Genomic DNA, 27,015 nt, shown 5'->3' on the forward strand with positions numbered 1-27,015 from the left:
ACATTATTTACGAGTGAGTAAAAGGTGTTTGCTGTTTGCATTAGAGAGCTGGTGTAGACGGTGAGAACCAGTTGTTAAATTTCTTTTTTAATATCATTATTTTTTAGTTTAACATATGATATTCGTGTTTTATAAAGATGATTAGCCTTATATATTAGTGTACTGTTCCCCTGAACTAACATTATAACTTGTATTAATTGTGAGTCTAATATAATCACATTTAATATAAAAGTTAAAAGAAGACACTGATATTTTCAGCAACAGACCAAAAGTATTTTTTGAAATTATTTTTTATTTAGATCAGACAAGACAGTAACAAGCGCTGAAAAATTTCTGAGTTCGTCAGAAAGGTTTATCTGTACTTCTCGGAGAGGGCCAGGGACACTGCAGCAAGAAACTTATCCATAGACACGTGTACATCAGGAGTAAAGTCAGTGGGGAACAGGATGGCCAGAACCACAAGCAAATTGTGTGAGAGGATCTAGAAGAAGAAACAACAAAATTCAAGCATGTTGTGGCACAGGATCTACTTACAGGTAAAACAGGATTGAATTATTACAGAGCATTAAGATGAACTTGCCTTGAAGTTGGCTGGATCAACACGCAGCTGGTAAGCGTGCAGCTCGCTTAGGCTGAGCATCCCGCTGGTCAGATCATCGATTTTGTTGACAGCCACTTCCACACCAGACATTACAGTCTTTCCGTGCTTCTTCAACTGAGCAGAGTTGAAGCTCATGTCCGTCCAATGGGTAAAGTAGGTTTTGGTCTGAGGGTAAACAGTCAGCATCCTGTGTAGGCACATTGGGGGAAAGTTAATCATATAAAAAGAGAAAATGAATTGAAATGAAGAGCAAAAAGAGAAAGTTCTAAAGCACCTACCTGTACAGAGCTTGGCTACCGATTTCCTCAGCCTTTGGGGAGATCTTGTCCCAGAAGGCTTTGATGGCAGCTTTGTCTTTGGCAGAGAGACTCATGGTTTCAGAGTGGTCTTGACTTCTGTAAACTGCTTCAAAATGAATCACTCTTTTATACAAGGGCATGAAGTTGGCACACCCCAGACCCTCCTCAAAATATAACAACTCAGACTCCTTTCACAGATGAAGATTAGACAGCACGTCTACTGACTGTGATAGATAACATTCACGCCTGACAGGAAACAAGTGCTGTTTTAACAAAAAAAGTCATACGTAGCATAGTTTAATGTTTAAAATTAAAACTGTAGTCAAGTTTTATTAAAAGTTGAATGTTTAACATTTTTCAATGGAAAGTGTGATTTTCTTGAGATTTATAAGCACGTTACTTCCACAAATGTTTTATTTTGCTTCCACAAATAAACTATAAATGTGCAGTTAAATTAATGTTAAATTGCACTAGAAATCTACAGGCAAAGTCATTTGAAGAACCCTTAAAAATTATTTTATTTAGTACATTTCCAAAACTTTTCTGTACATTTTATTTATATACTTCCCAGCAGGGGTATTTTATATTTCTAAATGATTTCTATAAATGGAGTATAAGAGACGAGCACTTATCTGATTTAAACACCCATAACTGAACCCATCCCAAAATGTGTGTCTATCTCCCGGGTTTGGGAGGAGCAGTGAAATGCTTATAAAAGCTGGAGATCAGGACTGTTTGTGTCTGAGTCCTCGTTCATCGGAACATCAGAAAACCCCAAAAGCAGCATCATGGTTGAGTGGACAGATTTCGAGCGCACTACCATCCAGAACATCTTTTCCAAGATCGATCATAGTGCAGTCGGTCACCAGGCACTGACAAGGTAGATTTCAAATCATCACCTCTAACATTTATTTTCTTACTTGTTCTAAATGTGAAACTTATTGTTTCTTTCAGATGTTTGGTGGTGTATCCATGGACCCAGAGGTATTTCGCTAAATTTGGAAACTTGTACAACGCCGCTGCGATCATGGGAAATCCCAATGTTGCTGCACACGGCTTGACGGTGATGCGTGGTCTGGAGAACGCAGTGAAGAACCTGGACAACATTAAAGCCACTTTCTCCGAGTTGAGTGTGCTGCACTCTGAAAAACTGCACGTGGATCCTGATAACTTCAGGGTGCGTCTTATATTATTTATTATTTTATAAGACATTACTTTTGGTAGTTAATTAATTGTTGATCAATGAGCCTATACTGGTTATCTTTTCTGTTACTTATCCTGTGTTTATTCTTCATCCTCTGCTTCCTCCTATAGCTGCTGGCTGACTGCATTACCATTGTAGTTGGCGCTACTCTGGGTAGCAGCTTCACTGCTGAAGTGCAGGCAGCTCTGCATAAGTTCCTGGCGGTCATCGTCTCCGCACTCGTCCAACAGTACCATTAAATACTGAATGTGAGACCAGAGAGAAATTCTGAGAAGTTTCTGCGTTTAAGTGGAAGTTTGTCTGTTAAAGAAAATAAAAGTTTAATACTCAGTACTCAGTCATGTCTTGTGTTTCTTATTAAACCTTTTACTGTGCACACGGAAAGTATTCACAGCGCTTCACTTTCCAACAATTTTTTAATGTTACATTGTAATAAATGTGTGTCTCTAATTAACGATGTCTCTCTAATTAAACGGGAGAATATATTGACTGTATTTTGACTGAAAGGAACAAGTGAAGATGGTTTATAAAGCAGGTAGCTTACAGAATATAAAGCATAAAAATTAAATAAAATATCCTGATTCAACGTTAAGTAATAGTGCTTAAAGGTTACAAGTAAAATAAATAAAAAAAATTAAAAGACATGTCCATGAACACGAATGGAGAGATTACATTTCGTGACTATATCACGAAATCTTCTTAAATTTGAGTTGATGTACGTAAATCTTGATCATATAATAATTCGCAACAAACACATTTCTTACATCATTTCTGTTTAAACCATAAGAAATATAGTTATTAGTAGAGGGACCCATCATCAGCATTCAGAAAGAGGGAACTGAAAATATAAAAATGCTAAATACCTTTCAGCAGGCTAATGCTAAATCACCAACAGATCAGTTGTTTGAAAAAATGTTTTACATCACAGTTTAGTAGTGAGGACTTCATGAATTTCTTCACTGGAAACATTTAAAGTATTAGAAAAACAATTGTGGCGGTCCAACCTCTGACAGCATCTCCTGATCCAATCTCACCTTAAACTCCACAACTACAATGCTTAACAAGTATAGGACAGGAAGAGCTGTATGATGTTATTACCAAAGCCGAATCAACAACATGTCTGTTAGATCCCATTCCAAATAAACTACTGAAAGAAGTGTTACATACAGCTGGTGAGCCTTTTCTCAATATTATTAACTCCTCACTATCTTTAGGTCACATCCCTAAATCCCTCAAGTTAGCAGTTATTAAGCCCCTCATTAAGAAACCTACTTTGGATCCAAATAAACTATCAAATTACAGACCAATTTCAAATCTTCTGTTTATGTCTAAGATTTCTGAAAATATTAATATTCCTTTTTGCAAGAAAACAATATTTTTGAAAAAGTTCCAGTCAGGTTTCAGGCCCTATCATATCACAAAAACTGCTCTAGATAAAATAAAAAATAACCTGTTTTAAAGTTCAGACCAAGGCTTCATCTCTCTGTTAGTTTTTCTAGATCTTAGTGCTGCATTAAACACTATAGACCATGACTTTCTCCTGCATCACTTACAGAATTAAATTGGAATTCAGGGACAGTCATTAAGATGGTTTAAATCCTACCTGTCTAATCATTACCATTTTGTAGATTTAAATGGACAACTATTCAGGTTAATGCAAGTAAACTATGGGGTGCCACAAGGTTGAGTTCTAGGACCCCTGATCATATCAATCATATTACAAAAACAAACTTCTTCCACCTTAGAAATATTGCTAAGCTAAGATACATTTTGTCTATATCTGATGCAGAGAAGCTCATCCATGCGTTCATGACCTCCAAACTGAACTATTGTAATGCATTAATAGGTGAATGCCCTGCTTCATTAATAGACAAGCTACAGTGAGTCCAGAATGCAGCAGCCAGAGTTCTCACAAGATCGAGAAAATATCACCATATAACCCCAATCTTATCATCCCTACACTGGCTACCTGTTAAGTTTCGAATCAACTACAAATTTTGTTACTTATCTACAAAGCCCTGAATGGTTTAGCTCCCATGTATCTATCCAGTCTTCTAACACGCTACAGTCGTCCCGCTCATTGAGATCTCAAAACTCTGGACTTCTAGTAGTTCCTAGAATAGCAAAGTTTACTAAAGGCGGTAGATCATTCTCACATTTAGCTCCTAAACTTTGCAAAAGTCTTCCTGACAGTGTTCGGGGCTCAGACACTCTCTCCCAGTTTAAGTGCAGATTAAAAACGTATCTGTTTAGCACATCCTACTCATAACACACATCACATCATAACCTTGTGCTCCAGTATGATCACATGCACATTAACAACTTGTGCTTGTTAATATCATGAACAACAGATATGCTAATTCCTCTCCACTGCTTCTCTTTTTCTACCCATCCCAAGGTATCCTGAGGTTGCACCAGCTCCATTTGTGTCCCACATCATGAAGATTATGGACCTTTAAAGAAGTCAAGTCAAGCCAAGAAGCTTTTATTGTCATTTCAACCATATATAGCTGACACAGTACACAGTGAAATGAAACAATGTTCCTCCTGAACCCTGGTGCTACATACAACAACAATCACAGAAAACAGAAAACACAGGGCTAAGGACTAGTAGGTCTCCTCGCCGGTAATACGTAAACCAGCACCATTTGGATTTTACTTCCTGTTCACTTCATTGGACCTCTTTGAGTGCTGGATCTATGATGATCTCAAATGTTCAGCTATTTTATGAGCTGCTCAGGAGCTCCTGGTTCCATAAACTCAAATGTCTGTATAAGACATCACTCATAAACTTACATTCCGGTGCTCATGTTAGTTCTCACTCTCCGGTGTTTTGTATAAAGATTTATAATCACACAAATCAGAATGGGTTCCCTTTTGATTCTGGTTCCTCTCAATATTTTTTCCTCATAACATCTAAGGGAGTTTTTCCTCGCCACAGGCTTGCTCATCAGGGATAAATACACATAATTCATCTTAAATTCTGTAAAGCTTAATAGAAATAAACTTGACTTGACTAATGCGAGTTCGTGTACCTATTATCATATTTCCTATAGTTAGAATTCTTAATGATGTTAGCTTTATTGTTAAATGTTAAACATTTAGTAAAATTGGTCAGGTGTAGAATGTCAGACCTTGAAATCAGATAAAAATACATCTAAAATATACTTCATTGTATCCATGCATACATTAAACCTTTGTTGAAGATGCATGGTTGTGTTTCTGTAGACTTCATCATCAAATTCAGACGATTACACCAACCTGTAAATTCTATCCAGTTCAGTTTAAAGATTACCTGATATTTTTTTTTCAAAATAAACAGAAAATGTTATTTCGTTTGCAAATCAGCTGAAAAAAAAAACAAAAGCAAACTTCTTATTCATTTAGCTAACAAATGTAAAGTTAGTTTAGTAAACCAATTTCCGTTAGTATTCTATTGAATGTTTACAAAGCTTACATAAGATGATAAGAATTTGGCAGTGTTATATTTTGTACCACAAACATGCAGAATAGTATAATTTTCATCATTGGTTTAATCTGACAATATAATCTAGTGATTATATTGATAATAGAAAATTCGTGGAAATAAATTCAACATTTTCTGCGAGTAAAATAAGCATATTGTCAGTAGTAATACAATATGCACTGAACACAATTTAAAATCAAAGACAATCACAATAATACAATTATGCATCTTGAACATCTGTCTGTGTAATTGAACATTATAGGATTTATATATTTAAAGACTTCCATCAACATACATAACTGAACTATCACTAAAGTTACAGAAGATTTTTTGAACAAGCAGTGTATATAAACAGCAAAAATAAAAATAATAATAATTACAGTTAAACACAGACCCTTACTACTTTTACCAAATGCAGTATGTAGCTACTTGTATAAACATACAATATGTGGCCAAAAATATTGCCTATATTGAAATTATATTATGAATTTGTGGTAAATATTTCACACTCATTCTTTAATAGTTCCCAAATTACAAAAAAAATTGTTTTACTCTTTTTACATAACTTTTAAAGTTCTGTGAATTAATTCATATCAATTTATAATTTAAAAACAAACAGAATATTTTCCTTACTGCTGCTAAATTTCACTTCAGAATTGCAGATTTTTACAAACATGGAGTGTGTGAGCGTATTTAAAAAAAAAAAAAAAATATATATATATATATATATATATATATATATATATATATATATATTTTTTTTTTTTTTTTTTTCAATATATTGTATTATTTTTTTTAAATACAAATTAAAATATAAAATATTTTTGCAGGATTGGTCTGAAGCTGGACTGAAAAATCCAACCCATGAAGGTCTCTAGTTAATGAGCTGAAAACGGTGCGAAATTAAAAGGAAAAATATTGATCATGTCACCAAATAGATTCAAACTAAAGTAACGAGCCTCATTTGAAAATATAGGAAGTAAAAATGATATATTCGTGTAAAAAAATTAATAATGGAAGTAAAAAGATGTCAGAAAATTAAATAGTGAAGTAACTTCTTAAGCACAGGAAGTGGTTGGAAGTCATTACTTCTCATCTCTGGTGTCAGTAAAGTGAAGCTGAAGGCTTCTGCATCTGAGCAATGATTGTAAAGGAGTAAAAAACTGTTGTTTAATTTATGCATTAACATCATTATCATGTAGTTAAACGTGTCTTCCTGTTTTATAAAGACCTGTTTAGTCCTATATGTTCCTTTATTTTTCCCCTCAGCGGACATTATTCACTTTATAAAGTCTAATATAAACACACATTAATACTTAAACACAGAGATTTAAAGAAGACGCACATACAGTGTTATTTTTAAATTACAGACCAAAAATATTTTGGCTTTTATTTAAAGCAGTCAGGGACATTTACAAGCTCTGAGAAAGAGATTGTGCGTGTGGTGGTCTCTGTTCTGGTCTCTGCAGAGGGGTTTATCTGTACTTCTCAGAGAGGGCCAGGGACACTGCAGCAAGAAACTTATCCATAGACACGTGTACATCAGGAGTAAAGTCAGTGGGGAACAGGATGGCCAGAACCACAAGCAAATTGTGTGAGAGGATCTAGAAGAAGAAACAACAAAATTCAAGCATGTTGTGGCACAGGATCTACTTACAGGTAAAACAGGATTGACTTATTACAGAGCATTAAGATGAACTTGCCTTGAAGTTGGCTGGATCAACACGCAGCTGGTAAGCGTGCAGCTCGCTTAGGCTGAGCATCCCGCTGGTCAGATCATCGATTTTGTTGACAGCCACTTCAACACCAGACATTACAGTCTTTCCGTGCTTCTTCAACTGAGCAGAGTTGAAGCTCATGTCCGTCCAATGGGTAAAGTAGGTTTTGGTCTGAGGATAAACAGTCAGCATCCTGTGTAGGCACATTGGGGGAAAGTTAATCATATAAAAAGGAAAAAATGAATTGAAATGAAGAGTAAAAAGAGAAAGTTCCAAAGCACCTACCTGTACAGAGCTTGGCTACCGATTTCCTCAGCCTTTGAGGAGATCTTGTCCCAGAAGGCTTTGATGGCAGCTTTGTCTTTGGCAGAGAGACTCATGGTTTCAGAGTGGTCTTGACTTCTGTAAACTGCTTCAAAACGAATCACTCTTTTATACAAGGGCATGAAGTTGGCACACCCCAGACCCTCCTCAAAAATATAACAACTCGGACTCCTTTCACAGATGAAGATTAGACAGCACGTCTACTGACTGTGATAGATAACATTCACGCCTGACAGGAAACAAGTGCTGATTCAACAAAAACATTTCGCACATATCATAATTAAATGTTTTGAAATGTTTTAAATGAACAGTTTCATTTTCTACAGATTTACACGCACGTTGCTTTCACATATGCATCATTATTCCATCATTAATAAACTATATAAATATGCAGTTACATTCATTACAAATGGCACTAGAAATGTTTCAGCCAAATTCATTAGGGGAATCTTTCAAACTTCTTAAATGCACATTTTCAGAAAATTTCTGAGCGAAAACTTGGCAAAAATCCCTAACTTACCGAATAAAAGTCTTTTTTTCATCGTAATAAATAACTCAATAATATATTCTTGAATGATTTCTATGAATGGAGTATAAGAGACGAGCACTTATCTGATTTAAACCCCCATAACTGAACCCATCCCAAAATGTGTGTCTATCTCCAGGGTTTGGGAGGAGCAGTGAAATGCTTATAAAAGCTGGAGATCAGGACTGTTTGTGTCTGAGTCCTCGTTCACCAGAACATCAGAAAACCCAAAAGCAGCATCATGGTTGAGTGGACAGATTTCGAGCGCACTACCATCCAGAACATTTTTTCCAAGATCGATCATAGTGCAGTCGGTCACCAGGCACTGACAAGGTAGATTTCAAATCATCACCTTTAACATTTATTTTCTTACTTGTTCTAAATGTGAAACTTATTGTTTCTTTCGAATGTGTCTCTCAGATGTTTGGTGGTGTATCCATGGACCCAGAGGTATTTCGCTAAATTTGGAAACTTGTACAACGCCGCTGCGATCATGGGAAATCCCAATGTTGCTGCACACGGCTTGACGGTGATGCGTGGTCTGGAGAACGCAGTGAAGAACCTGGACAACATTAAAGCCACTTTCTCCGAGTTGAGTGTGCTGCACTCTGAAAAACTGCACGTGGATCCTGATAACTTCAGGGTGCGTCTTATCTTTTTTAGTTATTTATAAGACATTACTTTTGGTAGTTAATTAATTGTTGATCAATGAGCCTATACTGGTGATATTTTCTGTTACTTATCCTGTGTTTATTCTTCATCCTCTGCTTCCTCCTATAGCTGCTGGCTGACTGCATTACCATTGTAGTTGGCGCTACTCTGGGTAGCAGCTTCACTGCTGAAGTGCAGGCAGCTCTGCATAAGTTCCTGGCGGTCATCGTCTCCGCACTCGTCCAACAGTACCATTAAATACTGAATGTGAGACCAGAGAGAAATTCTGAGAAGTTTCTGCGTTTAAGTGGAAGTTTGTCTGTTAAAGAAAATAAAAGTTTAATACTCAGTACTCAGTCATGTCTTGTGTTTCTTATCAAACTTTGGAATTAAAAGGGAGCTGAACACATCACACTGTAAATTCTACAATTCACTTTACCAGTTACCTGAATTTTGCAACAAAAGATAAAATGTAAGTTGGTTTACTAATCAGCTGAAAGTGAAGAAAGCAACCTCTTTCTTAGTGACGTAAACAAACAATAACAAATGTGTTTTAATGAGTCAGTTGTACTTAATATTCTCTTAAAAGTTTACTAATGTTACTTGAGATATTAAAGTCCCAGCAGTGATCTATTCTGTACAACACACATGCAAAATACTATTATTAATAATATATACATATATATTTATAGAATATTCTATATATAATTTAAAGTAATATACTGTATTTATCTGATAATATAATATTTTATTATTTGTTTACTATTCTTTTCAACACAATCTGGGGTAAATAATAAAAAATCTGTTTCCACATTTTCTTTAAGTAAACTGTTTTAATCATCTATTCAGTATTAATACAAAATGCACTAAATACAAGTTTGAAATTCATAATCGTTTATGTGAGCAATATAAAGACTTTAAGAAAATCACAATAATACAATTCTGCATCTAAAACATCTGTATGTGAACAGTACAAGATTAATCAATTCACACACGTCCTGAACCAAATCTCCATGTCAGCAATCAATATAAATAAATAAATTATTACTCTACAAAAGGTAACAAGGATGTTTGGATCAGGCAGTTCATATAAACAGCACAAAATAAATAAACACAGACCCTTTCTACTTTCATCAAATGCAACATGTGGCTACTTGTAAAAACATACAATATGTGTTCAAATGAATTGTGACATCTGACTTTTACAGATCTGTTTGTATCTTTCCCAAACTGGTCACACTAAATTGGAGGCACACAATTGTATAAGATGTCTTTGGATGCAGTTGCATTTAATTTTCATTCACTTGAACTCGGAGAACCAAACAGTTCCAGCATGTCAATGCTCTTGTGCACAAAACCAGCTGCATGAAGATGTGGATTACATGGGTTGGAGAGGAAGCTCTTGAGTGGCCTGATATAGAGCTCTGGCCTCCTACCTATTAAACACCTTTAAGCTAATTTGTAATGCAGAGATTATCAAAAATAACATTTGGATCTTATGGTCAGGTGTCCACAAACCTTTCTCCATGTAGTGGACATGATTTTATTAAATGTTATCATTTAAATTCTGTTGCATTGCAAAATTTACAGTTGCAGAAAGAAAAGATAATAAAGTTCAACCTTACGGTGAATTGTATGGTTTATTTACTCTTAAATGACCCCAGTAATGTGAACTATTTGAACTAGAATTTTACAAACAATTAAAATTTTGAAGTAAGCTCAACAATTTGGTTATAGTCAAACAACAGCATTTTATAGTAAAGTATACTCATTTAATTACAGTGATAAAATAGTTTTTGTTACTTACTGCTGCTTTTCTTTGTGCTGCAATGAAGTAACTTAAAAATGTACTCAAACATGTTTTTAAATTATAATATGAATTTATCATTCAGTGGTTCAGTAAAAAAAATTCTCTTTTTACATCAATGTTTAATTTCTCTAAATTAATTCATATCACATTATAACTTAAAGCCAAATACTATAATTTTCTTACTGTTGTGCTAAATTCACCTTTATAATAGCATATTTTTACAAAAGTGGGGTAGGAAATCATGTATTCTGTTGATTGGGATTCAGCTCAGGGTTCTGTGTGGTGGACTCAAGTTCTTAGTAAACCATGAAACTTGCTTTGAGTTCAGGTGCGTTGTACTGGAATACACTTTAACTTCTTACAGTATTTCTATACACTGGTAATCTTTATGTTTTACCATACAAAGACATTGTATACTATAATAGGCTTCCAAGTTTTTGGCAACAGTTTGAGGAAGATCAACTGATGGGTGTGATGCTCAAGAACAGAAACAATTAGCCATATAGTGTATATTAATCAGATTTTAAAGCAAGTCTGAAATATCTCAAAACAAAGTAATGGTTCTGAATGACTAAGATTAAATGTTAGCATGTTTCTAAAAGTTTATTTGCATTGGGGCTCAACTGAAATTGAGTTTTCTGTGTGAAACTGTTACCACAATTTTAATAAATTAATGACACTACAGTATGTTTTTCAAGAGATTTACATTATTTTGTGGTATCCTATTATTATTATTATTAGTAGTAGTACCACATGATTACCACCAGTGTCAGTATAGTGAAGCTAAAGGTAGCTTTCTGCGTCTGAGCAATGATGGTAAATGAGTAAGAAACAGTTGTTTAACGTATGTATTAACATCATTATCATTTAGTTAAACGTATGGTGTTCCTGTTTTATAAAGACCTGTTTAGCCATATGTGTTCCTTTACTTTTTCCTCAACTGACATTACACACTTTTTTAAACCTGTCTAATATAAACACACATTAATACTTAAACACAGAGGTTTAAAGAAGACGCACATACTGTGTTATTTTTAATGACAGACCAAAAATATTTTGGTTTTTATTCAAAGCAGTCAGGGATATTTACAAGCTCTGAGAAAGAGATTGTGCGTGTGGTGGTCTCTGTTCTGGTCTCTGCAGAGGGGTTTATCTGTACTTCTCGGAGAGGGCCAGGGACACTGCAGCAAGAAACTTATCCATAGACACGTGTACGTCAGGAGTAAAGTCAGTGGGGAACAGGATGGCCAGAACCACAAGCAAATTGTGTGAGAGGATCTAAAAAAAACAAAAACAGGATCTTACTTACAGGTAAAACAGGATTTCATTATTGCAAATGAATATAGAATTAAGATGAACTTGCCTTGAAGTTGGCTGGATCAACACGCAGCTGGTAAGCGTGCAGCTTGCTTAGGCTGAGCATCCCGCTGGTCAGATCATCGATTTTGTTGACAGCCACCTCAACACCAGACATTACAGTCTTTCCGTGCTTCTTCAACTGAGCAGAGTCGAAGCTCATGTCCGTCCAATGGGTAAAGTAGGTTTTGGTCTGAGGGTAAACGGTCAGCATCCTGTGTGGGCACATTGCATAAAGCTTGTCAGCGACATTTGTAGAGGAATCGATCACCAGGAGAAAAATTACTCACACACCTACCTGTACAGAGCTTGGCTACCGATTTCCTCAGCCTTTGGGGAGATCTTGTCCCAGAAGGCTTTGATGGCAGCTTTGTCTTTGGCAGAGAGACTCATGGTTTCAGAGTGGTCTTGACTTCTGTAAACTGCTTAAAAACGAATCAACCTTTTATACAAAGACACAGTGTTGGCACACCCCAGACCCTCCTCAAAAATTTAACAACTCAGACTACTTTCACAGATGAAGATTAGACAGCACGTCTACTGACTGTGATAGATAACATTCACGCCTGACAGGAAACAAGTGCTGATTCAACAAAAACATTTCGCACATAACATAATTGAATGTTTTGAAATGTTTTAAATGAACAGTTAACTTAAACATTTCAAACATCACATAATTGAATATTTGACAAACAACAAGAACAGCATTCTAATTTTCTCAAATGAACAGTTTCATTTTCTACAGATTTATACAAAGGTTACTATGATATATGATTTCTTTTTGGAGGATACTCTTAATAGTTCTTATATGTAGAACATTTACAGAACATTTCTGACGAAAACTGTTTACATGCCAAACATCCCTAACTAACCGAATAAACGTTATAAGTTAAAAGTTATAAGTTCTATAAATAGTGTATTGTAAGAGACAAGCACTTATCTGATTTTAACGCCCATGACTGAACCCATCCCAAAATGTGTGTCTATCTCCCGGATTTGGGAGGAGTGGTCCAACACATATAAAAGCTGGAGATCAGGACTGTTTGTGTCAAAGACTCAGTGTTCACCAGAACATCAGAAACCCCCAAAAGCAGCATCATGGTTGAGTGGACAGATTTCGAGCGCACTACCATCCAGAACATCTTTTCCAAGATCGATCATAGTGCAGTCGGTCACCAGGCACTGACAAGGTAGATTTCAAATCATCACCTTTAACATTTATTTTCTTACTTGTTCTAAATGTGAAACTTATTGTTTCTTTCGAATGTGTCTCTCAGATGTTTGGTGGTGTATCCATGGACCCAGAGGTATTTCGCTAAATTTGGAAACTTGTACAACGCTGCTGCGATCATGGGAAATCCCAATGTTGCTGCACACGGCTTGACGGTGATGCGTGGTCTGGAGAACGCAGTGAAGAACCTGGACAACATTAAAGCCACTTTCTCCGAGTTGAGTGTGCTGCACTCTGAAAAACTGCACGTGGATCCTGATAACTTCAGGGTGCGTCTTATCTTTTTTAGTAATTTATAAGACATTACTTTTGGTAGTTAATTAATTGTTGATCAATGAGCCTATACTGGTTATCTTTTCTGTTACTTATCCTGTGTTTATTCTTCATCCTCTGCTTCCTCCTATAGCTGCTGGCTGACTGCATTACCATTGTAGTTGGCGCTACTCTGGGTAGCAGCTTCACTGCTGAAGTGCAGGCAGCTCTGCATAAGTTCCTGGCGGTCATCGTCTCCGCACTCGTCCAACAGTACCATTAAATACTGAATGTGTTGAGAGTAAATCCTGAGAAGTTTCTGCTTTCAACCCGAACTTTGTCGGTTAAAGCAAATAAAAGTTTTATAATAAGTACTCAGTCATGTCTTGTGTTTTTTTAGTAAAACCATTTATATAAAAAGTAGACGTTTACACTGCTGGGAAATAGTTAATAAAAGTGTTTACAAATAAATTACCCCCTGCATCTGAAAAATATTTTCAGTATTTAAACATGCCGTTGATGATGATGATGATGATGATGATGATGATGATGAATATTATTATTATTATTATTATTATTATTATTATTATTATTATTATTATTATTATTAGAAGGAGGCAACTGAACATATGAAGATGCTAAAATTCTTTTCCATGATCTTATTTCCTGATCCTTAATAATGTTATCTTTATTGTTGAATGTTAAACATTAAGCAAAATGATCACCTGCAAAAGGTCTGACTTTGAAAACAGATGAAAACACGTCTAAAATAGAGGTCGTTGTGCACATGCGTATTAAACACCTGACTAAAATAACGAAAGCAATTTATTTTATTTATAATGATCAAAAGTTACAGTTCAAGTCATTCAGCCCCTAATACTTTGTTTTGAAAGATTTTAGACCTACATTAAAATTTGTTCAATGAACATGGACAAGTGTTTTTTGTACACGTGACCATCACGTTCATCTGTTGAAATTCTTTAAACTGTTGTCACATTCTTGGAGACACCTTATAGTATTTTACTGTATGCTGAAGCATCAATGTTACCAATATATAGAAATAGGGTCAGACGTGTTCTAGTATAATGATGCTCTTGCACGTTTGGTGTGGAAAGCTCAAAAATAATGTTACACTGAACACAGAAAAAAGTAAAATATTCTCGTTGAGTTACAAACGTACACAAATTCATTCTCAGAACTTAAGCAACTGAGTAAAAAGAGAGCAATGAGATTTAGTTTTGTCATATTACTGAACAACTGAATGATTTCAATAAATAAATAAAGCGTCAAAAAGCAGGTTTTTTTAAGACGTTTATTTACCACCTTGTGTTATGTTTAATACAGCTACAACAACAACAACAACAATATTATTATTATTATTATTATTATTATTATTATTATTATTATTATTATTATTATATTATCACTATCATCATCATATGGGGAAAATACATTTGTGTATTTTTTGCAGCACTTTGCTAATAATCATTATTTATATAAAAAATTAAAATAAAAATTGCAATTTGAAAAACGACAGTAGTTACTTTATCATTTTTATACTATATTGGATGAAGTTTATGAAGATGTTCTACGTGGTGTTCAACTCTTCAGCTTCTTCAGCTTAAGATGGACCAGACCATGACCAGACCTCTGTGATCTGCTGTTGCAAGATGTTTAAAGAGCTGAGCACAAAACCAATGCACTTACACATCAATGAACTGAAGCAATGTAGCAAAAGTGAGAAAAAAAACTTTCGAGCAAATAAGGTTTTATAATTTACACATTTATTTGTTCACATGTATGGAGTAGTTCCAGTATTTAATGGTACTGTTGGACGAGTGCGGAGACGATGACCGCCAGGAACTTATGCAGAGCTGCCTGCACTTCAGCAGTGAAGCTGCTACCCAGAGTAGCGCCAACTACAATGGTAATGCAGTCAGCCAGCAGCTATAGGAGGAAGCAGAGGATGAAGAATAAACACAGGATAAGTAACAGAAAAGATAACCAGTATAGGCTCATTGATCAACAATTAATTAACTACCAAAAGTAATGACTTATAAATTACTAAAAAAAATAAGACGCACCCTGAAGTTATCAGGATCCACGTGCAGTTTTTCAGAGTGCAGCACACTCAACTCGGAGAAAGTGGCTTTAATGTTGTCCAGGTTCTTCACTGCGTTCTCCAGACCACGCATCACCGTCAAGCCGTGTGCAGCAACATTGGGATTTCCCATGATCGCAGCGGCGTTGTACAAGTTTCCAAATTTAGCGAAATACCTCTGGGTCCATGGATACACCACCAAACATCTGAGAGACACATTCGAAAGAAACAATAAGTTTCACATTTAGAACAAGTAAGAAAATAAATGTTAAAGGTGATGATTTGAAATCTACCTTGTCAGTGCCTGGTGACCGACTGCACTATGATCGATCTTGGAAAAGATGTTCTGGATGGTAGTGCGCTCGAAATCTGTCCACTCAACCATGATGCTGCTTTTTTTTCTGAATTTTCTGATGAACACAGACTCTTAGACACGAACATCCCCAACTTGATCCCCAGCTTATATATGCATGTTACCACTCCTCCCAGTTTATGGTGACAGACACATGTTGGGCGTTAAATCAGATAAGTGTTCGTATCTTTCAATACGCCATTCATAGAAATCGTTTAAGCATATATTACTAAGTCCTTTATTACAAGGAAAAGGATCTTTAATTGGTTACTTAGGGATTTCTACAATTGTATAAGTTTTCGATCACAGATGTTCTGGAAATGTTCTACATATAAGAAATGTTATGCTTTTCCCCAACGACTTTGCCTCTAATATTTCTAGTGTAGTTTGTGATTCATGTAACTGCATATTTCTATAGTTTATTGGTGGAAGCAAAATAAAACATTTGTGCAAGAAATGTTTTTATAGATCTCAAGAAAATGAAATTGTCCATTTAAAATTTTTCAGATGCTGTTCCTGTTGTCTTTCAAACATTTCATTAGGTTACATGTGAATTTTTTTTTTGTTGAATCAGCACTTGTTTCCTGTCAGGCGTGAATGTTATCTATCACAGTCAGTAGACGTGCTGTCTAATCTTCATCTGTGAAAGGAGTCCGAGTTGTTATATTTTTGAGGAGGGTCTGGGGTGTGCCAACTTCATGCCCTTGTATAAAAGAGTGATTCGTTTTGAAGCAGTTTACAGAAGTCAAGACCACTCTGAAACCATGAGTCTCTCTGCCAAAGACAAAGCTGCCATCAAAGCCTTCTGGGACAAGATCTCCCAAAGGCTGAGGAAATCGGTAGCCAAGCTCTGTACAGGTAGGTGCTTTAGAACTTTCTCTTTTTGCTCTTCATTTTGATTCATTTTCTCTTTTTATATGATTAACTTTCCCCCAATGTGCCTACACAGGATGCTGACTGTTTACCCTCAGACCAAAACCTACTTTACCCATTGGACGGACATGAGCTTCAACTCTGCTCAGTTGAAGAAGCACGGAAAGACTGTAATGTCTGGTGTGGAAGTGGCTGTCAACAAAATCGATGATCTGACCAGCGGGATGCTCAGCCTAAGCGAGCTGCACGCTTACCAGCTGCGTGTTGATCCAGCCAACTTCAAGGCAAGTTCATCTTAATGCTCTGTAATAATTCAATCCTGTTTTACCTGTAAGTAGATCCTGTGCCACAACATGCTTGAATTTTGTTGTTTCTTCTTCTAGATCCTCTCACACAATTTGCTTGTGGTTCTGGCCATCCTGTTCCCCACTGACTTTACTCCTGATGTACACGTGTCTATGGATAAGTTTCTTGCTGCAGTGTCCCTGGCCCTCTCTGAGAAGTACAGATAAACCCCTCTGCAGAGACCAGAACAGAGACCACCACACGCACAATCTCTTTCTCAGACATTTAAAATTTTCTTGACTGATCTAAATAAAACCAAAATAATTTTGTTCTGTTAGTAAAAATTATATTCTATGTTATGTCTTTTCTAAAGCTCTGTATTTAATTATCAACGTGGGTTCATTTTACATTTAGAACAAAGTTTATAGAAAAACAAAATCTAAATTTTAACACGCACAGCTTACATACAAGACTAACAAGAATGAAGTGCTTTTGTAATGTGTATTATGTGGAATCTCGATGTGATATACATTCATAATAAAACCCTTCAACACAAGTCAACATTTTAGTTTTATTCCAAACACAGCCTGCATCAAACACACAGCAATTTTTTTTTGTCAAAATTATAATGAGTTTAGCTGAATGCATTTATTAAACATCTGGATCTCGCTTCCAACACATCAAATACTGAAGCATGTCTCAGCTTTGTCAACTTTGTCAAGCATGTTTAGTGTTTTCTATAATATCTGACTGAGTCAAGTATTAGATATTAAATGGGCCAAAACCTTTTAATTTAAATAGCTATAATATTCATATATTTCACTTAGGCCAAAATGTTTATCTGTGGAAGATTTAGCATAATATACAGTGTTCATACAACATTAAATTGAGGTAATATCTTTGGAAATGGTAACATTCAGAATGAATGCATTAAAATAGTATAGCAATGTTCTGTTTTATTGCTGTTGAATTCTCTATTATAATGATATAAATTCAAAAACTATCACAATAATATGTCATTTAGATATGCTGAATGGAAATCAATTTAGTAAATTTGTATAGTGCCCTTTAAATAATTGACCTTACATAAACAAATGTAGGTTCCATTATACTACAATACTATACTACAGTGGCTGTCAATAGTTTGGAAACACCTGGTGTTTTATCATTTTCTATGTCCACATGCCTTTTCCTTTTGTTTAGATGCAAGAAATTTAATAATTGATTGGAATAAAGATTTATTTTGACCAAACAAATACATAAGTGGCCAAAGGTTGTGAGAAAGACGTATATTCGTTTTCACACAATCAGCTGCTTCAGTTTTCTTCTTCTTCTTCTTTCGGCTGCTCCCATTAGGGGTCGCCACAGCGGATCATCCGTCTCCATACCACCCTGTACGTCTTCCTCCTCTCCTTCTCCTCCTTGTCCTCCTTCAGCTGCTTCAGTTTTAATGATGGCAATTGAAAAAGCCAGAGGCAATACTTTGAATTGTATTGAAGAGTGATCAGATTCAATACCGAAGTTTTTTTGCTGAAAATTCCTTTAGCTAAACATCTCATCAGTTATCACTTATAAATAAAATTTTTACATGCTTGATTAAATCAATCAACCAGCTGAGAAACTACAGACACTTTCGACTTAATGAAAATACTGATACTGTTCAACCTTGCCATGTAACACAAGTGTGCTTGTGGTTACATAATCTGTCTCCTCTGCCCAAAATACCACTAATGTTGATGTTAAATGTTAAACTGTTTGCCTTTGTGTCTTTGTTTCCTTATCACTGGACATTATGCCCATAATAACTAAGAACCTGAGCAAAAGATTTTAAAAGAAACAGTCTGAAATAGATGCATCAGGATCTTTCATTGAAGTGTATTTATAGTTTTGCTTTGATGTATTAAGCAGTCATGTTAGCTACCTCAAAATACAGACTATATCAGTGCATTTTTGTTATGTTCATTTCTTTGCCACTGTCCATGTCCTCCTTGCATGGAGAACCAATAGCTACATCACAACCTACTGTCCCCCTAATATGTAATGTCACTACTGTGCATGCGACCTCACAAAATTAAACTGTTATTATTCCTGCAGTCTCCCTGGGCTCTTTTCTATTGTATAAACATAAGAGTTGAACATAAAACTGAAAATAATGTTCCACATTATAAGATTGCTAGCAGTTGCTAAATGTTATATAATTGCAAAATTTTTATTATCAGTTATTTTTATTATTCTTTATATTACACATAAGGAAGAACATTTTCAAAAATAGTTTTTATCACCATACACTCTGCAAATTATAATGAAAATCTCTTATCAACATTATGCTTCTTTTTATAGATGTGCTTTATTGCAGAAGCGATGTTTACCACCTTCAGATGTTAGTGATAATTTTCTTTCCCAAAATTCACACAATTTGCAAAGATTGTGTGACATACATTATTTTTCTGTCAACGGGGATTGTTTTAGGACCATGTGTTGAGAAATAAGACATTATACAGAGGCACAGTTGTTCAGTTTTTAAGATTTCGGGATACACTGTAAATTGGATAAAGAAAATCCATCCATAGAGATCAATAAGAAGAGAGGAACCAGAGTCAAAAGAGGAACCCATCCTCATTTGGGTGAAATCGAGAGTTGATCAGTTCTGATCAGGCTCAGTTCTGTAATTGACAAACTTATTCACCCTGATCAAACAGCATTTATACCAAACAGGAGCTCCTTTTCAATCTTAGTTGCATCTTTACTATAATCTACTCCCAGTTATATAAATATTGATGATCAGGTAATTGTCTCTTGATACATTCTCAGAGTAGAGGAAAAATTTATCTAAGAGTAAATGAATCCCTTTAAAAGTACGACATCTTTCTGCTGTCCAAAGCTTCCGTTTTTAAAATAACATGATGGGAGACGGGAAGTGATGTACACATACTAAATTTCTGTACTTATGTAGATGTTTCTGATATCAATACTCTACTGAGCTTGCTCTGCTTCTGTTCAATATGGTGGTTGTTCATCCTGGATACATTCAATAGGTAGCAAAATGTGAAATTCTTTTGTATTACTCTATTATAATGTGAGGTCCAGTTACCAGCATGACACTAAAACAGGTAGTAGTGACTACTTTTTACCTAAGTACAAGTCAGAGTACAAACATCTTTATTTTAACTTGAGTGAAAAAGTATAGTCAGCTTCAACTTTTATTGGAGTCTTTTAAAAAAATAAGTATCTGTACTTCTACTTGCGTGAAGGATGTGTGTACTTTTGCCACCTCTGCAAATGTACTTATTTGGAAATTAATAGATTTTTATCATTAATATAAGCTAATTTCCCCCTCTAGTGGCCAAGTTGTAAAAAAAAACAACGTACCTTATCCTTACTGGGAAAGGTTTAAGTTATTAAAATACATTTTCTTCCTCAAATTATTAATCTTTTTTAAAGCATCCTAATATTTACAACTAAGAATTTTTAATTACATTTAATCTTCTTTTTCTTCTTTCGGCTGCTGCCACTAGGGGTCGCCACAGCGTATCATCTGCCTCCAAAGCCCACATTCCTCTACATCTGCCTCTCTCAAACCAACTACCTGCATGTCTTCCCTCACCACATCCATAAACCTCCTCCTTGGCCTTCCTCTCTTCCTCCTTGGCAGCTCCATCCTCAGCATTCTCCTACTGATATACCCCATGTCCCTCCTCTGCACATGTCAAAACCATCTATAACAAGCTTTTCTCACCTTGTCGCCAAAACATCCTACATGTGCTGTCCCTCTAATAAACTTAATTCTAATCCTATCACTCCCAATAAAAATCTCGGCATCTTCACCTCTACTACCTCCATCTCCACCTCCTGTCTTTTACTCAATACCACTGTCTCTAATCCATACAACATCTCAGGTCTCATTACAGTCCTATAAACTTTCCCTTTCACTCTTGCAGATACTCTTCTATAACAAATCACTCCTGTCACTCTTCTTCACCCACTCCACCCTGCCTGCACTCTTTTCTTTACTTTTCAAAGACACTCTCCATTACTTTGCACTGTTGACCCCAGGTACCTGAACTCCACCTTCTCCACCTCTTCTCCCTTCAACCGCACCCCTCCACTGCCCCCCCCCTTCTCATTCACACACATGTACTCTGTCTTACTCCTACTGACTTTCATTCTCTTTCTCTCCAGTGCGTACCACCAGCTCTCCAGGCTCTTCTCAACCTGTCCATCACCACTGCAAAAAGGAAAGGGCTCAGAGCCGATTCTTGATGAAGTCACACCTCTAACTTGAACCAGTCTGTCGTTCCTACTGCCCACTTCACTGCTGTCACACTGTCCTCATACATGTCCTGCACCACCCTCACATACTTCTCTGCTACACATGATGTCCTTATACAATACCACAACTCATCTCTCTGCACCCTGTCGTGTGCTTTCTCTAAATCCAGAAACACACAATGCAACTCCTTCTGTCCTTCTCTATACTTCCCCATCAACATTCTCAAAGCAAATAATGCATCTGTGGTGCTCTTCCTCGGCATGAAACCATACTGTTGCTCACAGATGGTCACCTCTTCTCTCAGCCTGGCTTCCACTACTCTTTCCCATAACTTCATGGTGTGACTGATCAACTTAATTCCCCTGTAGTTACTGTACTATAGAATTGTGGTTGGAAGAAATGGTAAAATTATCACATTTGGGAAACAAAATCGAGGTAGAAGGAGAAACTTTTGTTTTCCTGTTTTTTGCATGTTCTGCTTTGTTCAAATTATATTAAATTTTATTATTGCTGTGTTTTATTTTGTTGTGTTTTCTCCTTGCATGTAATGAAGACTCATACAAGTTGTCTAATGATTGTTTGATTCTTCTAACATATTTTATTTATATAATAGTCTCCATGTATATCTTGGACTGTCCAGTCAGCTGTGAATTTTCTTTAAAATAGACTAAAATCTATTGGGCAGATAAAGTTTACTAACAAAATCTATAAACTCTTTGAAAAACAAAAATAAATAAATAAATAAATAAATAAATAATTCCATAAATAATTCCATAAATAAATAAAACAAAGACTAGAACTTCATAAAAACAACAACAACAACAATGATAATAATAATAATAATAATAATAATAATAATAATAATAATAATAATACGTTTATTTTTATTAAAGCAGCTTCTTTTTTTTAACCATCTGGTTTAAAAAAAATAAGTCTGTTGCAGATTATTTAGGAAGGGAACGCCCTAATTATGTAGAAGTTGCTAGAATGTCACACCTATAGTTTGAGGTTTATAAAAAGAGCCGCTGCAAAATAGGTCAGATGCGTAAAAAAACAGATTTAGCCCAATAATTCACTAAGACATCAACATGGTTTATTGGACAGACGCTGAGCGCCATAACATCACTGATCTGTGGAGAAGAGTCGACCCTGACAAGCTCGGACCACAGGCCGTGGCCAGGTATAATAATAATGCTATGTAAAAAATCATAGTGAATTGCAGATATCATAAATGACTGTGTCTTGTTTTACAGACTCCTGATTGTGCACCCATGGAACCAAAGGTACTTCGCTACTTTTGTCAATTTAGTCGATGCCGCAACCATCAAAGAAAGCCCCAAAGTGGCTTCCCATGGAAAGGTGGTCCTTCGTGGTCTAGACATAGCTGTGAAGAATTTAGATAGCATTAAGGCCACCTACGCTAAGCTGGGTGAGCTTCACTCTGATATATTGAACATGGATCCCAGCAACTTCACAGTACGTCGAACTTCTCCACACTGTTAGCCCGGATTTAGTTTCTACTTAAATATTCAAGCATAATACACTAAAACAAAAAAGTTTAATGACAGCACTTTATAATTTTAAGTATATTCTACTAATTTGTTGGCATAGTCCAATGTGCAAATAATTTGAAGTACAATGAGCTTAAATTGAAAAGTTATTGAACAGACCACACCTCTTCTTTCCAGTTGTGACAACTGTCTATTAGTAATGAGCAGTTGCTCAAGGTGTCAGTGTGTGTGTTTTTCCCTTATTTGAAGAGCAGCTTGCTCTTACACACAAATACATACAGACATATAATACAAAACAAAAACAGTTCAAAACTGATTTCAGCCACGTACTGAGTCGAAGTTTTCTGTCTTTGTTGCGGTTGTGTGGATTCAGGCACTGCTGGTGAGGAACTGGAATGTGAGTATAACTCCGAGAGTTGTAAAAACCTCATTTTAACTTTTGCCATTTCAACGGGCATTTTGAGACACTGGCTAACTTACCTGTGTAACGTATATTTAGCTAACTGGGCGGAGGGGTTTTGGGGCTGCAGTGAAATTTTTTTTTTAACATTTACCGGTTCGTTGGCTTTTTATCAACAACTAATCGATATCTAACGCTAGATCACTTTCTCACGCGAGTTGCTGATCGCGTGCAGTAAAAACACGATTTTAACCAGTTTCACTGCCTTTAGGCTTTCACCTGGCCGGCTGCAAGCGGCGTTTTTTTCCAAGAAGATAGCGGGAACACGTGCGGCTGTTTCACGCGGCTTACCACGGCCTATTGTATCTGGTAAGTTCCTTTAAGACAACGTAAGCGAATATGTGTATGTGACTTAAAATGCCCTATAATAAAGCCAATTCGCCGTAAACTAGCAAAATAATAAATGTCATGTCAGTGTTCAGATTTTTCCAGTCTGTTTTCATAAGGTAAATGTTGTTAATGTTTGCTCATTTGAGGGAAAATAAAGAGAAATTCTAAGAATTAAGTCTAAAGAAACAGATTAAATAATGGTTTGGAAGTGCAAGTATTGTCCTTTTAGATGTAAAAAAAGAGCACAATTGTTTAAACATTACAGGCTAAAACACGGAGGTTATACCAAAACCGAGCCTTTTCCTTGTTTACATCAGGAATGTCTGTGCACATTTAAATCATTAAATGCACTAAAAGTTCACCTGTCCCCACAGGTGAACAAATTCCCAAATTTCAAGTTGATGTAGAGTATAGACTACGCCAAGGTAACCTGCAGTATCTCAGGGATGCATCCTTTCTTAAAGTCACAAAAGAACTAAAGCATGACATACTCGAGAAATTGGCTGAGACCATGTATGCATTTAAAGCATACCCAACGAAAGAAGATTTTGAGACTGTTGCTAAGGCTTTAGTGCAAACACACCATGCCTTAAAGAAACCGGGTCACCCTCTGGCTGGAACGGTTGGAAGAATAGCCTTAAGTTCAAAATGGGTAATTATAGAACCAAAATGCGGCAGCTGGGTCGACTTGATGTAACTGTCAATGGTGGCAAGCGAGGAAGTGACACTACAAATGGCGAGCCTCCCAAGACACAGATCAAGAAGCCAAAGAAAGGGGAAATAAATTTCCTGCCTGATTTTCCAGAGGGGATGAATGACCAGAACATGGAAGTAGCTCGTGAGGTTCTGGTCAATGAAATGATGAAAACAAAGCCAAAGGAATCCCTGGTTAAGAAAGAGATGGATGTGACGTTTGCTTTTCGCAGAAAGGAAATTGTCAAAGAGAAGCCTGCCATCAGCCAGCTTGTGCATCGTTGGCCAGCTCTTTTTACAGAAAATCAGGTTTGTGTTAAGTGTCTACATATATAGTGTTGAGTGTGTCAGATTAAAACAGTGTGAACATTAACTGATGCATTGCTTGCCATGTTTTAGGTTTCCTATGAATTTGGCAGAGTGGTAGGGAAAAATCTCAGAGAAAACTTCTTGGATGCACTTGACCATTTGTCTCCAAGCCTCATGGACCTCTTCAAAAAGAAGAAAGGCCTTACTGGTCAGCTTTTGGCTGAACGTTTATGCCAGACAAAGGTAAGTTAACATATCTACATCAGTCCTGTTTTCCTATGAAGCTTTTCCTTTTTATAAAGATTTTTTTTTTTACCTCTGCATTCTTTATTCTCATAATTGTATCTCCTATTTCCAGTTTATTTTTTCCTAATCTCTTCTTTTCATTACTTGTAAATTACAGTCAGTATAAAGTGATTTATTCAATGTCGACTATTGTCTAGACAACTGAGCCAACTGACGTCAGATGCCTTTGTCTTCGGGGACTTCCGGTCATCTTGGGCGATGATCCTTCTGCTTTCTTCAAGACCTGCTTTGTAAGCAAATTCATTTTTTTATAAATGTTGCAGATGCATGTTCTTTGTTTTTATTTAATTTTCAAACCATTAATCAGGACTATGTGCTACAGATTTATTCAGTATTTCAGACTTGGACTTTTTTTATTTTATTTTTACCATAAAATTGTCTGTATGTTTAATCAGTGGCATGAAATTAACTGAAAAACTTGGCTGAAAAATATGGGTTCAGTTAACATTAAAAATGTTGCTGTAATTGTACAGTGAAAAGGAAGCTGAACAAGCCAGGCCTCATATCTTGTATGAAGAGAGTGTCTTTTACTATATGTCAGTGTACAGTGTTTCCTCTAAGGGTATTTTTATTGTTAACATTTCGAAAATGTATGTGCTAACTAACACACGATTGTACATTTGTTTCTCTGTAAGGACACAGCTGACAATGACTTGTACAGGCAAACTCCAGTGGGATTGCTTTTCATCGGTGAAGAGAACCTTAAGCTGAACCCGTCCAAAGTGGGAATCATCTTGGAAGGGAATGTGGTGATGGATGACCTGGCCAACCTTCCTCAGGCCTTCTGTGTCCTTTTGGACTGATATATGCCCTGCACCTGGACTATCCCAAATACATGAAAAACACTTTTTGCTTTGTTCAGCAGGTGATGTTGAACCTGGGTAAAAGTGAGCTGGCAGCCAAAATTCAGACTCTGAAAAACCAACTTACAGTATAAAGAGGTGTTGTTACACTATTTCTCCAGATATGAGAAATATTGTTTGTTCTTTTAGAAAAGTGACTTGTTTGCACTGATATGCCCTTTTTATATTTTGTTTTGGATTGGCACTGATATATCTAGTTTCATTCAGATTAACAAACCCAAAACTGCGAAAAAGCCAGTTTGCAGTGTAAAGTGCTGTTCTAACTCATTGCACTACTGCTTCAGATACAGGTGCCTAATTTTTTGTTGTTGTTCTTTTAGGAAAATGTTGTGTTTGCACTGTTATGCACTTTTTCTATTTTATGTTATTGGATTGGCACTGATATGTCTGGTTTCATTCAGATTAACAAACCAAAAACTGAGGAAAATCAGTTTGCAGTGTTAAGTGGTGTTCTGAATCGTTGCACTACTGCTCCTGATACCAGGTGCCTAGTTTTATGTTGTGCTTTTAGAAAAACAACCCGATATGTGTATGTTCACAATAAAGCATTTTACCCCTAACCGGGGTGTTTTCAACAAATGTTTCATCTGATTTCTTGATCTGAATAAGTATTTATAATGCACCAGATTAAAAACTGAAATAGTAATTTAATGATGATAACTGAACTAGGGGAAGAAAGATAAGTAAGCTACAACTAGGTATTTGGTGCATTATACTTAAGATATTAAGTGTATTAATTGTGCAAAGGAGTTAACTTGGCAAAACATGTCAAGTTGAATCAATTTTGAATTTAGTGTAATGTACTTAACATTTTAAGTTAAATGTACTTAGGTTTTCATTACACATTACTTATTTTTTTAAGGCAACCAGTTTCCTCAAATTTCTTAAGTAAATTCAACTTATCCGGGTTTACAGTGCAGTATATCTGCAGAATCTAACAAATGATAGGATTGAAGATCACTAATGCTTCATCTTTTTCCTGTGTTTATGACTATTTGTTTGACAGCTTCTTTCTGATTGTATCACCATAACTCTTGCCGCAAAATTCGGACCCTGGGTTTTCACCCCTGAAGTTCACAGCGCTTGGCAGAAGTTCATGGATGTGGTTGTGGCTGCTCTGAGCAAGCAGTACAACTAAACAAGCAGCAGAATATATGTGTAAAGTCTGTTACTCTGGGATCAGAACATGAAATAAAACATAAACGATATTCTTTGTTTTGTATT

At 35.9% G+C, this 27,015-nt stretch overlaps 8 protein-coding genes, 1 long non-coding RNA gene and 1 pseudogene across 10 annotated transcripts; 6 read left to right on the forward strand and 4 right to left on the reverse strand.

Annotated features, from left to right (window-relative positions):
* Nucleotides 1-352: 352 nt before the first annotated feature.
* Nucleotides 353-1,008, reverse strand: LOC124376026 (hemoglobin embryonic subunit alpha-like). Its single transcript, XM_046834885.1, has 3 exons — nt 880-1,008; nt 581-788; nt 353-481 (listed from the first exon to the last, which is right to left on the reverse strand). Exons 1-3 carry the CDS (start codon nt 972-974, stop codon nt 353-355), a joined length of 432 nt encoding a protein of 143 aa, XP_046690841.1. The 5' UTR covers nt 975-1,008.
* A 665-nt stretch (nt 1,009-1,673) lies between these two features.
* On the forward strand, nt 1,674-2,370 carry LOC124376023 (hemoglobin subunit beta-2-like). The gene is made up of 3 exons (XM_046834882.1): nt 1,674-1,780; nt 1,855-2,077; nt 2,215-2,370. Exons 1-3 carry the CDS (start codon nt 1,689-1,691, stop codon nt 2,341-2,343), a joined length of 444 nt encoding a protein of 147 aa, XP_046690838.1. The 5' UTR covers nt 1,674-1,688; the 3' UTR covers nt 2,344-2,370.
* A 4,614-nt stretch (nt 2,371-6,984) lies between these two features.
* Nucleotides 6,985-7,841, reverse strand: LOC124376018 (hemoglobin embryonic subunit alpha-like). Its single transcript, XM_046834878.1, has 3 exons — nt 7,574-7,841; nt 7,274-7,481; nt 6,985-7,174 (listed from the first exon to the last, which is right to left on the reverse strand). The coding sequence occupies exons 1-3, from the start codon at nt 7,732-7,734 to the stop codon at nt 7,046-7,048; spliced, it is 498 nt and encodes a 165-aa protein (XP_046690834.1). The 5' UTR covers nt 7,735-7,841; the 3' UTR covers nt 6,985-7,045.
* A 514-nt stretch (nt 7,842-8,355) lies between these two features.
* On the forward strand, nt 8,356-9,074 carry LOC124376021 (hemoglobin subunit beta-2-like). The gene is made up of 3 exons (XM_046834880.1): nt 8,356-8,471; nt 8,559-8,781; nt 8,919-9,074. Exons 1-3 carry the CDS (start codon nt 8,380-8,382, stop codon nt 9,045-9,047), a joined length of 444 nt encoding a protein of 147 aa, XP_046690836.1. The 5' UTR covers nt 8,356-8,379; the 3' UTR covers nt 9,048-9,074.
* A 2,626-nt stretch (nt 9,075-11,700) lies between these two features.
* LOC124376027 (hemoglobin embryonic subunit alpha-like) lies at nt 11,701-12,372 on the reverse strand. The gene is made up of 3 exons (XM_046834886.1): nt 12,254-12,372; nt 11,963-12,170; nt 11,701-11,877 (listed from the first exon to the last, which is right to left on the reverse strand). The coding sequence occupies exons 1-3, from the start codon at nt 12,346-12,348 to the stop codon at nt 11,749-11,751; spliced, it is 432 nt and encodes a 143-aa protein (XP_046690842.1). The 5' UTR covers nt 12,349-12,372; the 3' UTR covers nt 11,701-11,748.
* Nucleotides 12,373-13,022: 650 nt separating this feature from the next.
* LOC124376022 (hemoglobin subunit beta-2-like) lies at nt 13,023-13,745 on the forward strand. Its single transcript, XM_046834881.1, has 3 exons — nt 13,023-13,145; nt 13,233-13,455; nt 13,593-13,745. The coding sequence occupies exons 1-3, from the start codon at nt 13,054-13,056 to the stop codon at nt 13,719-13,721; spliced, it is 444 nt and encodes a 147-aa protein (XP_046690837.1). The 5' UTR covers nt 13,023-13,053; the 3' UTR covers nt 13,722-13,745.
* Nucleotides 13,746-15,205: 1,460 nt separating this feature from the next.
* LOC124376020 (hemoglobin subunit beta-2-like) lies at nt 15,206-15,991 on the reverse strand. The gene is made up of 3 exons (XM_046834879.1): nt 15,833-15,991; nt 15,523-15,745; nt 15,206-15,385 (listed from the first exon to the last, which is right to left on the reverse strand). Exons 1-3 carry the CDS (start codon nt 15,922-15,924, stop codon nt 15,257-15,259), a joined length of 444 nt encoding a protein of 147 aa, XP_046690835.1. The 5' UTR covers nt 15,925-15,991; the 3' UTR covers nt 15,206-15,256.
* Nucleotides 15,992-16,520: 529 nt separating this feature from the next.
* Nucleotides 16,521-17,339, forward strand: LOC124376019 (annotated as a pseudogene).
* A 4,982-nt stretch (nt 17,340-22,321) lies between these two features.
* Nucleotides 22,322-26,999, forward strand: LOC124376439 (hemoglobin subunit beta-like). Of its 2 annotated transcripts, none has more exons than XM_046835527.1 (3): nt 22,322-22,499; nt 22,573-22,811; nt 26,709-26,809. In XM_046835527.1, the coding sequence occupies exons 1-3, from the start codon at nt 22,408-22,410 to the stop codon at nt 26,753-26,755; spliced, it is 378 nt and encodes a 125-aa protein (XP_046691483.1). In that variant the 5' UTR covers nt 22,322-22,407; the 3' UTR covers nt 26,756-26,809. The 2 variants fall into 2 exon arrangements, with proteins under 2 accessions (XP_046691483.1, XP_046691481.1); XM_046835525.1 differs by having other exon boundaries at nt 22,326-22,499; nt 22,573-22,795; nt 26,798-26,999.
* Nucleotides 23,034-24,198, forward strand: LOC124376440. Its single transcript, XR_006923835.1, has 3 exons — nt 23,034-23,227; nt 23,502-23,599; nt 23,995-24,198. It is a non-coding gene; the product is annotated as an uncharacterized LOC124376440 (long non-coding RNA).
* Nucleotides 27,000-27,015: the final 16 nt, after the last annotated feature.

Source organism: Silurus meridionalis, chromosome 22, assembly GCF_014805685.1.
Source record: "Silurus meridionalis isolate SWU-2019-XX chromosome 22, ASM1480568v1, whole genome shotgun sequence".
Lineage (NCBI taxonomy): Eukaryota > Metazoa > Chordata > Actinopteri > Siluriformes > Siluridae > Silurus > Silurus meridionalis.

Bases quoted from the DNA above. Each gene is read 5' to 3' on its own strand.
- LOC124376023 (XM_046834882.1), top strand. From the start codon at position 1,689: ATGGTTGAGTGGACAGATTTCGAGCGCACTACCATCCAGAACATCTTT. The intron at 1,781-1,854 runs GTAGATTTCAAA...TGTTTCTTTCAG, and splicing joins GGTCACCAGGCACTGACAAG to ATGTTTGGTGGTGTATCCAT. The intron at 2,078-2,214 runs GTGCGTCTTATA...TTCCTCCTATAG, and splicing joins TGGATCCTGATAACTTCAGG to CTGCTGGCTGACTGCATTAC.
- LOC124376022 (XM_046834881.1), top strand. From the start codon at position 13,054: ATGGTTGAGTGGACAGATTTCGAGCGCACTACCATCCAGAACATCTTT. The intron at 13,146-13,232 runs GTAGATTTCAAA...TGTGTCTCTCAG, and splicing joins GGTCACCAGGCACTGACAAG to ATGTTTGGTGGTGTATCCAT. The intron at 13,456-13,592 runs GTGCGTCTTATC...TTCCTCCTATAG, and splicing joins TGGATCCTGATAACTTCAGG to CTGCTGGCTGACTGCATTAC.
- LOC124376026 (XM_046834885.1), bottom strand. From the start codon at position 974: ATGAGTCTCTCTGCCAAAGACAAAGCTGCCATCAAAGCCTTCTGGGAC. The intron at 789-879 runs GTAGGTGCTTTA...GTGCCTACACAG, and splicing joins GGTAGCCAAGCTCTGTACAG to GATGCTGACTGTTTACCCTC. The intron at 482-580 runs GCAAGTTCATCT...TTCTTCTTCTAG, and splicing joins TTGATCCAGCCAACTTCAAG to ATCCTCTCACACAATTTGCT.
- LOC124376027 (XM_046834886.1), bottom strand. From the start codon at position 12,348: ATGAGTCTCTCTGCCAAAGACAAAGCTGCCATCAAAGCCTTCTGGGAC. The intron at 12,171-12,253 runs GTAGGTGTGTGA...GTGCCCACACAG, and splicing joins GGTAGCCAAGCTCTGTACAG to GATGCTGACCGTTTACCCTC. The intron at 11,878-11,962 runs GCAAGTTCATCT...TGTTTTTTTTAG, and splicing joins TTGATCCAGCCAACTTCAAG to ATCCTCTCACACAATTTGCT.
- LOC124376018 (XM_046834878.1), bottom strand. From the start codon at position 7,734: ATGCCCTTGTATAAAAGAGTGATTCGTTTTGAAGCAGTTTACAGAAGT. The intron at 7,482-7,573 runs GTAGGTGCTTTG...GTGCCTACACAG, and splicing joins GGTAGCCAAGCTCTGTACAG to GATGCTGACTGTTTATCCTC. The intron at 7,175-7,273 runs GCAAGTTCATCT...TTCTTCTTCTAG, and splicing joins TTGATCCAGCCAACTTCAAG to ATCCTCTCACACAATTTGCT.
- LOC124376439 (XM_046835525.1), top strand. From the start codon at position 22,408: ATGGTTTATTGGACAGACGCTGAGCGCCATAACATCACTGATCTGTGG. The intron at 22,500-22,572 runs GTATAATAATAA...CTTGTTTTACAG, and splicing joins GGACCACAGGCCGTGGCCAG to ACTCCTGATTGTGCACCCAT. The intron at 22,796-26,797 runs GTACGTCGAACT...TTTGTTTGACAG, and splicing joins TGGATCCCAGCAACTTCACA to CTTCTTTCTGATTGTATCAC.
- LOC124376020 (XM_046834879.1), bottom strand. From the start codon at position 15,924: ATGGTTGAGTGGACAGATTTCGAGCGCACTACCATCCAGAACATCTTT. The intron at 15,746-15,832 runs GTAGATTTCAAA...TGTGTCTCTCAG, and splicing joins GGTCACCAGGCACTGACAAG to ATGTTTGGTGGTGTATCCAT. The intron at 15,386-15,522 runs GTGCGTCTTATT...TTCCTCCTATAG, and splicing joins TGGATCCTGATAACTTCAGG to CTGCTGGCTGACTGCATTAC.
- LOC124376021 (XM_046834880.1), top strand. From the start codon at position 8,380: ATGGTTGAGTGGACAGATTTCGAGCGCACTACCATCCAGAACATTTTT. The intron at 8,472-8,558 runs GTAGATTTCAAA...TGTGTCTCTCAG, and splicing joins GGTCACCAGGCACTGACAAG to ATGTTTGGTGGTGTATCCAT. The intron at 8,782-8,918 runs GTGCGTCTTATC...TTCCTCCTATAG, and splicing joins TGGATCCTGATAACTTCAGG to CTGCTGGCTGACTGCATTAC.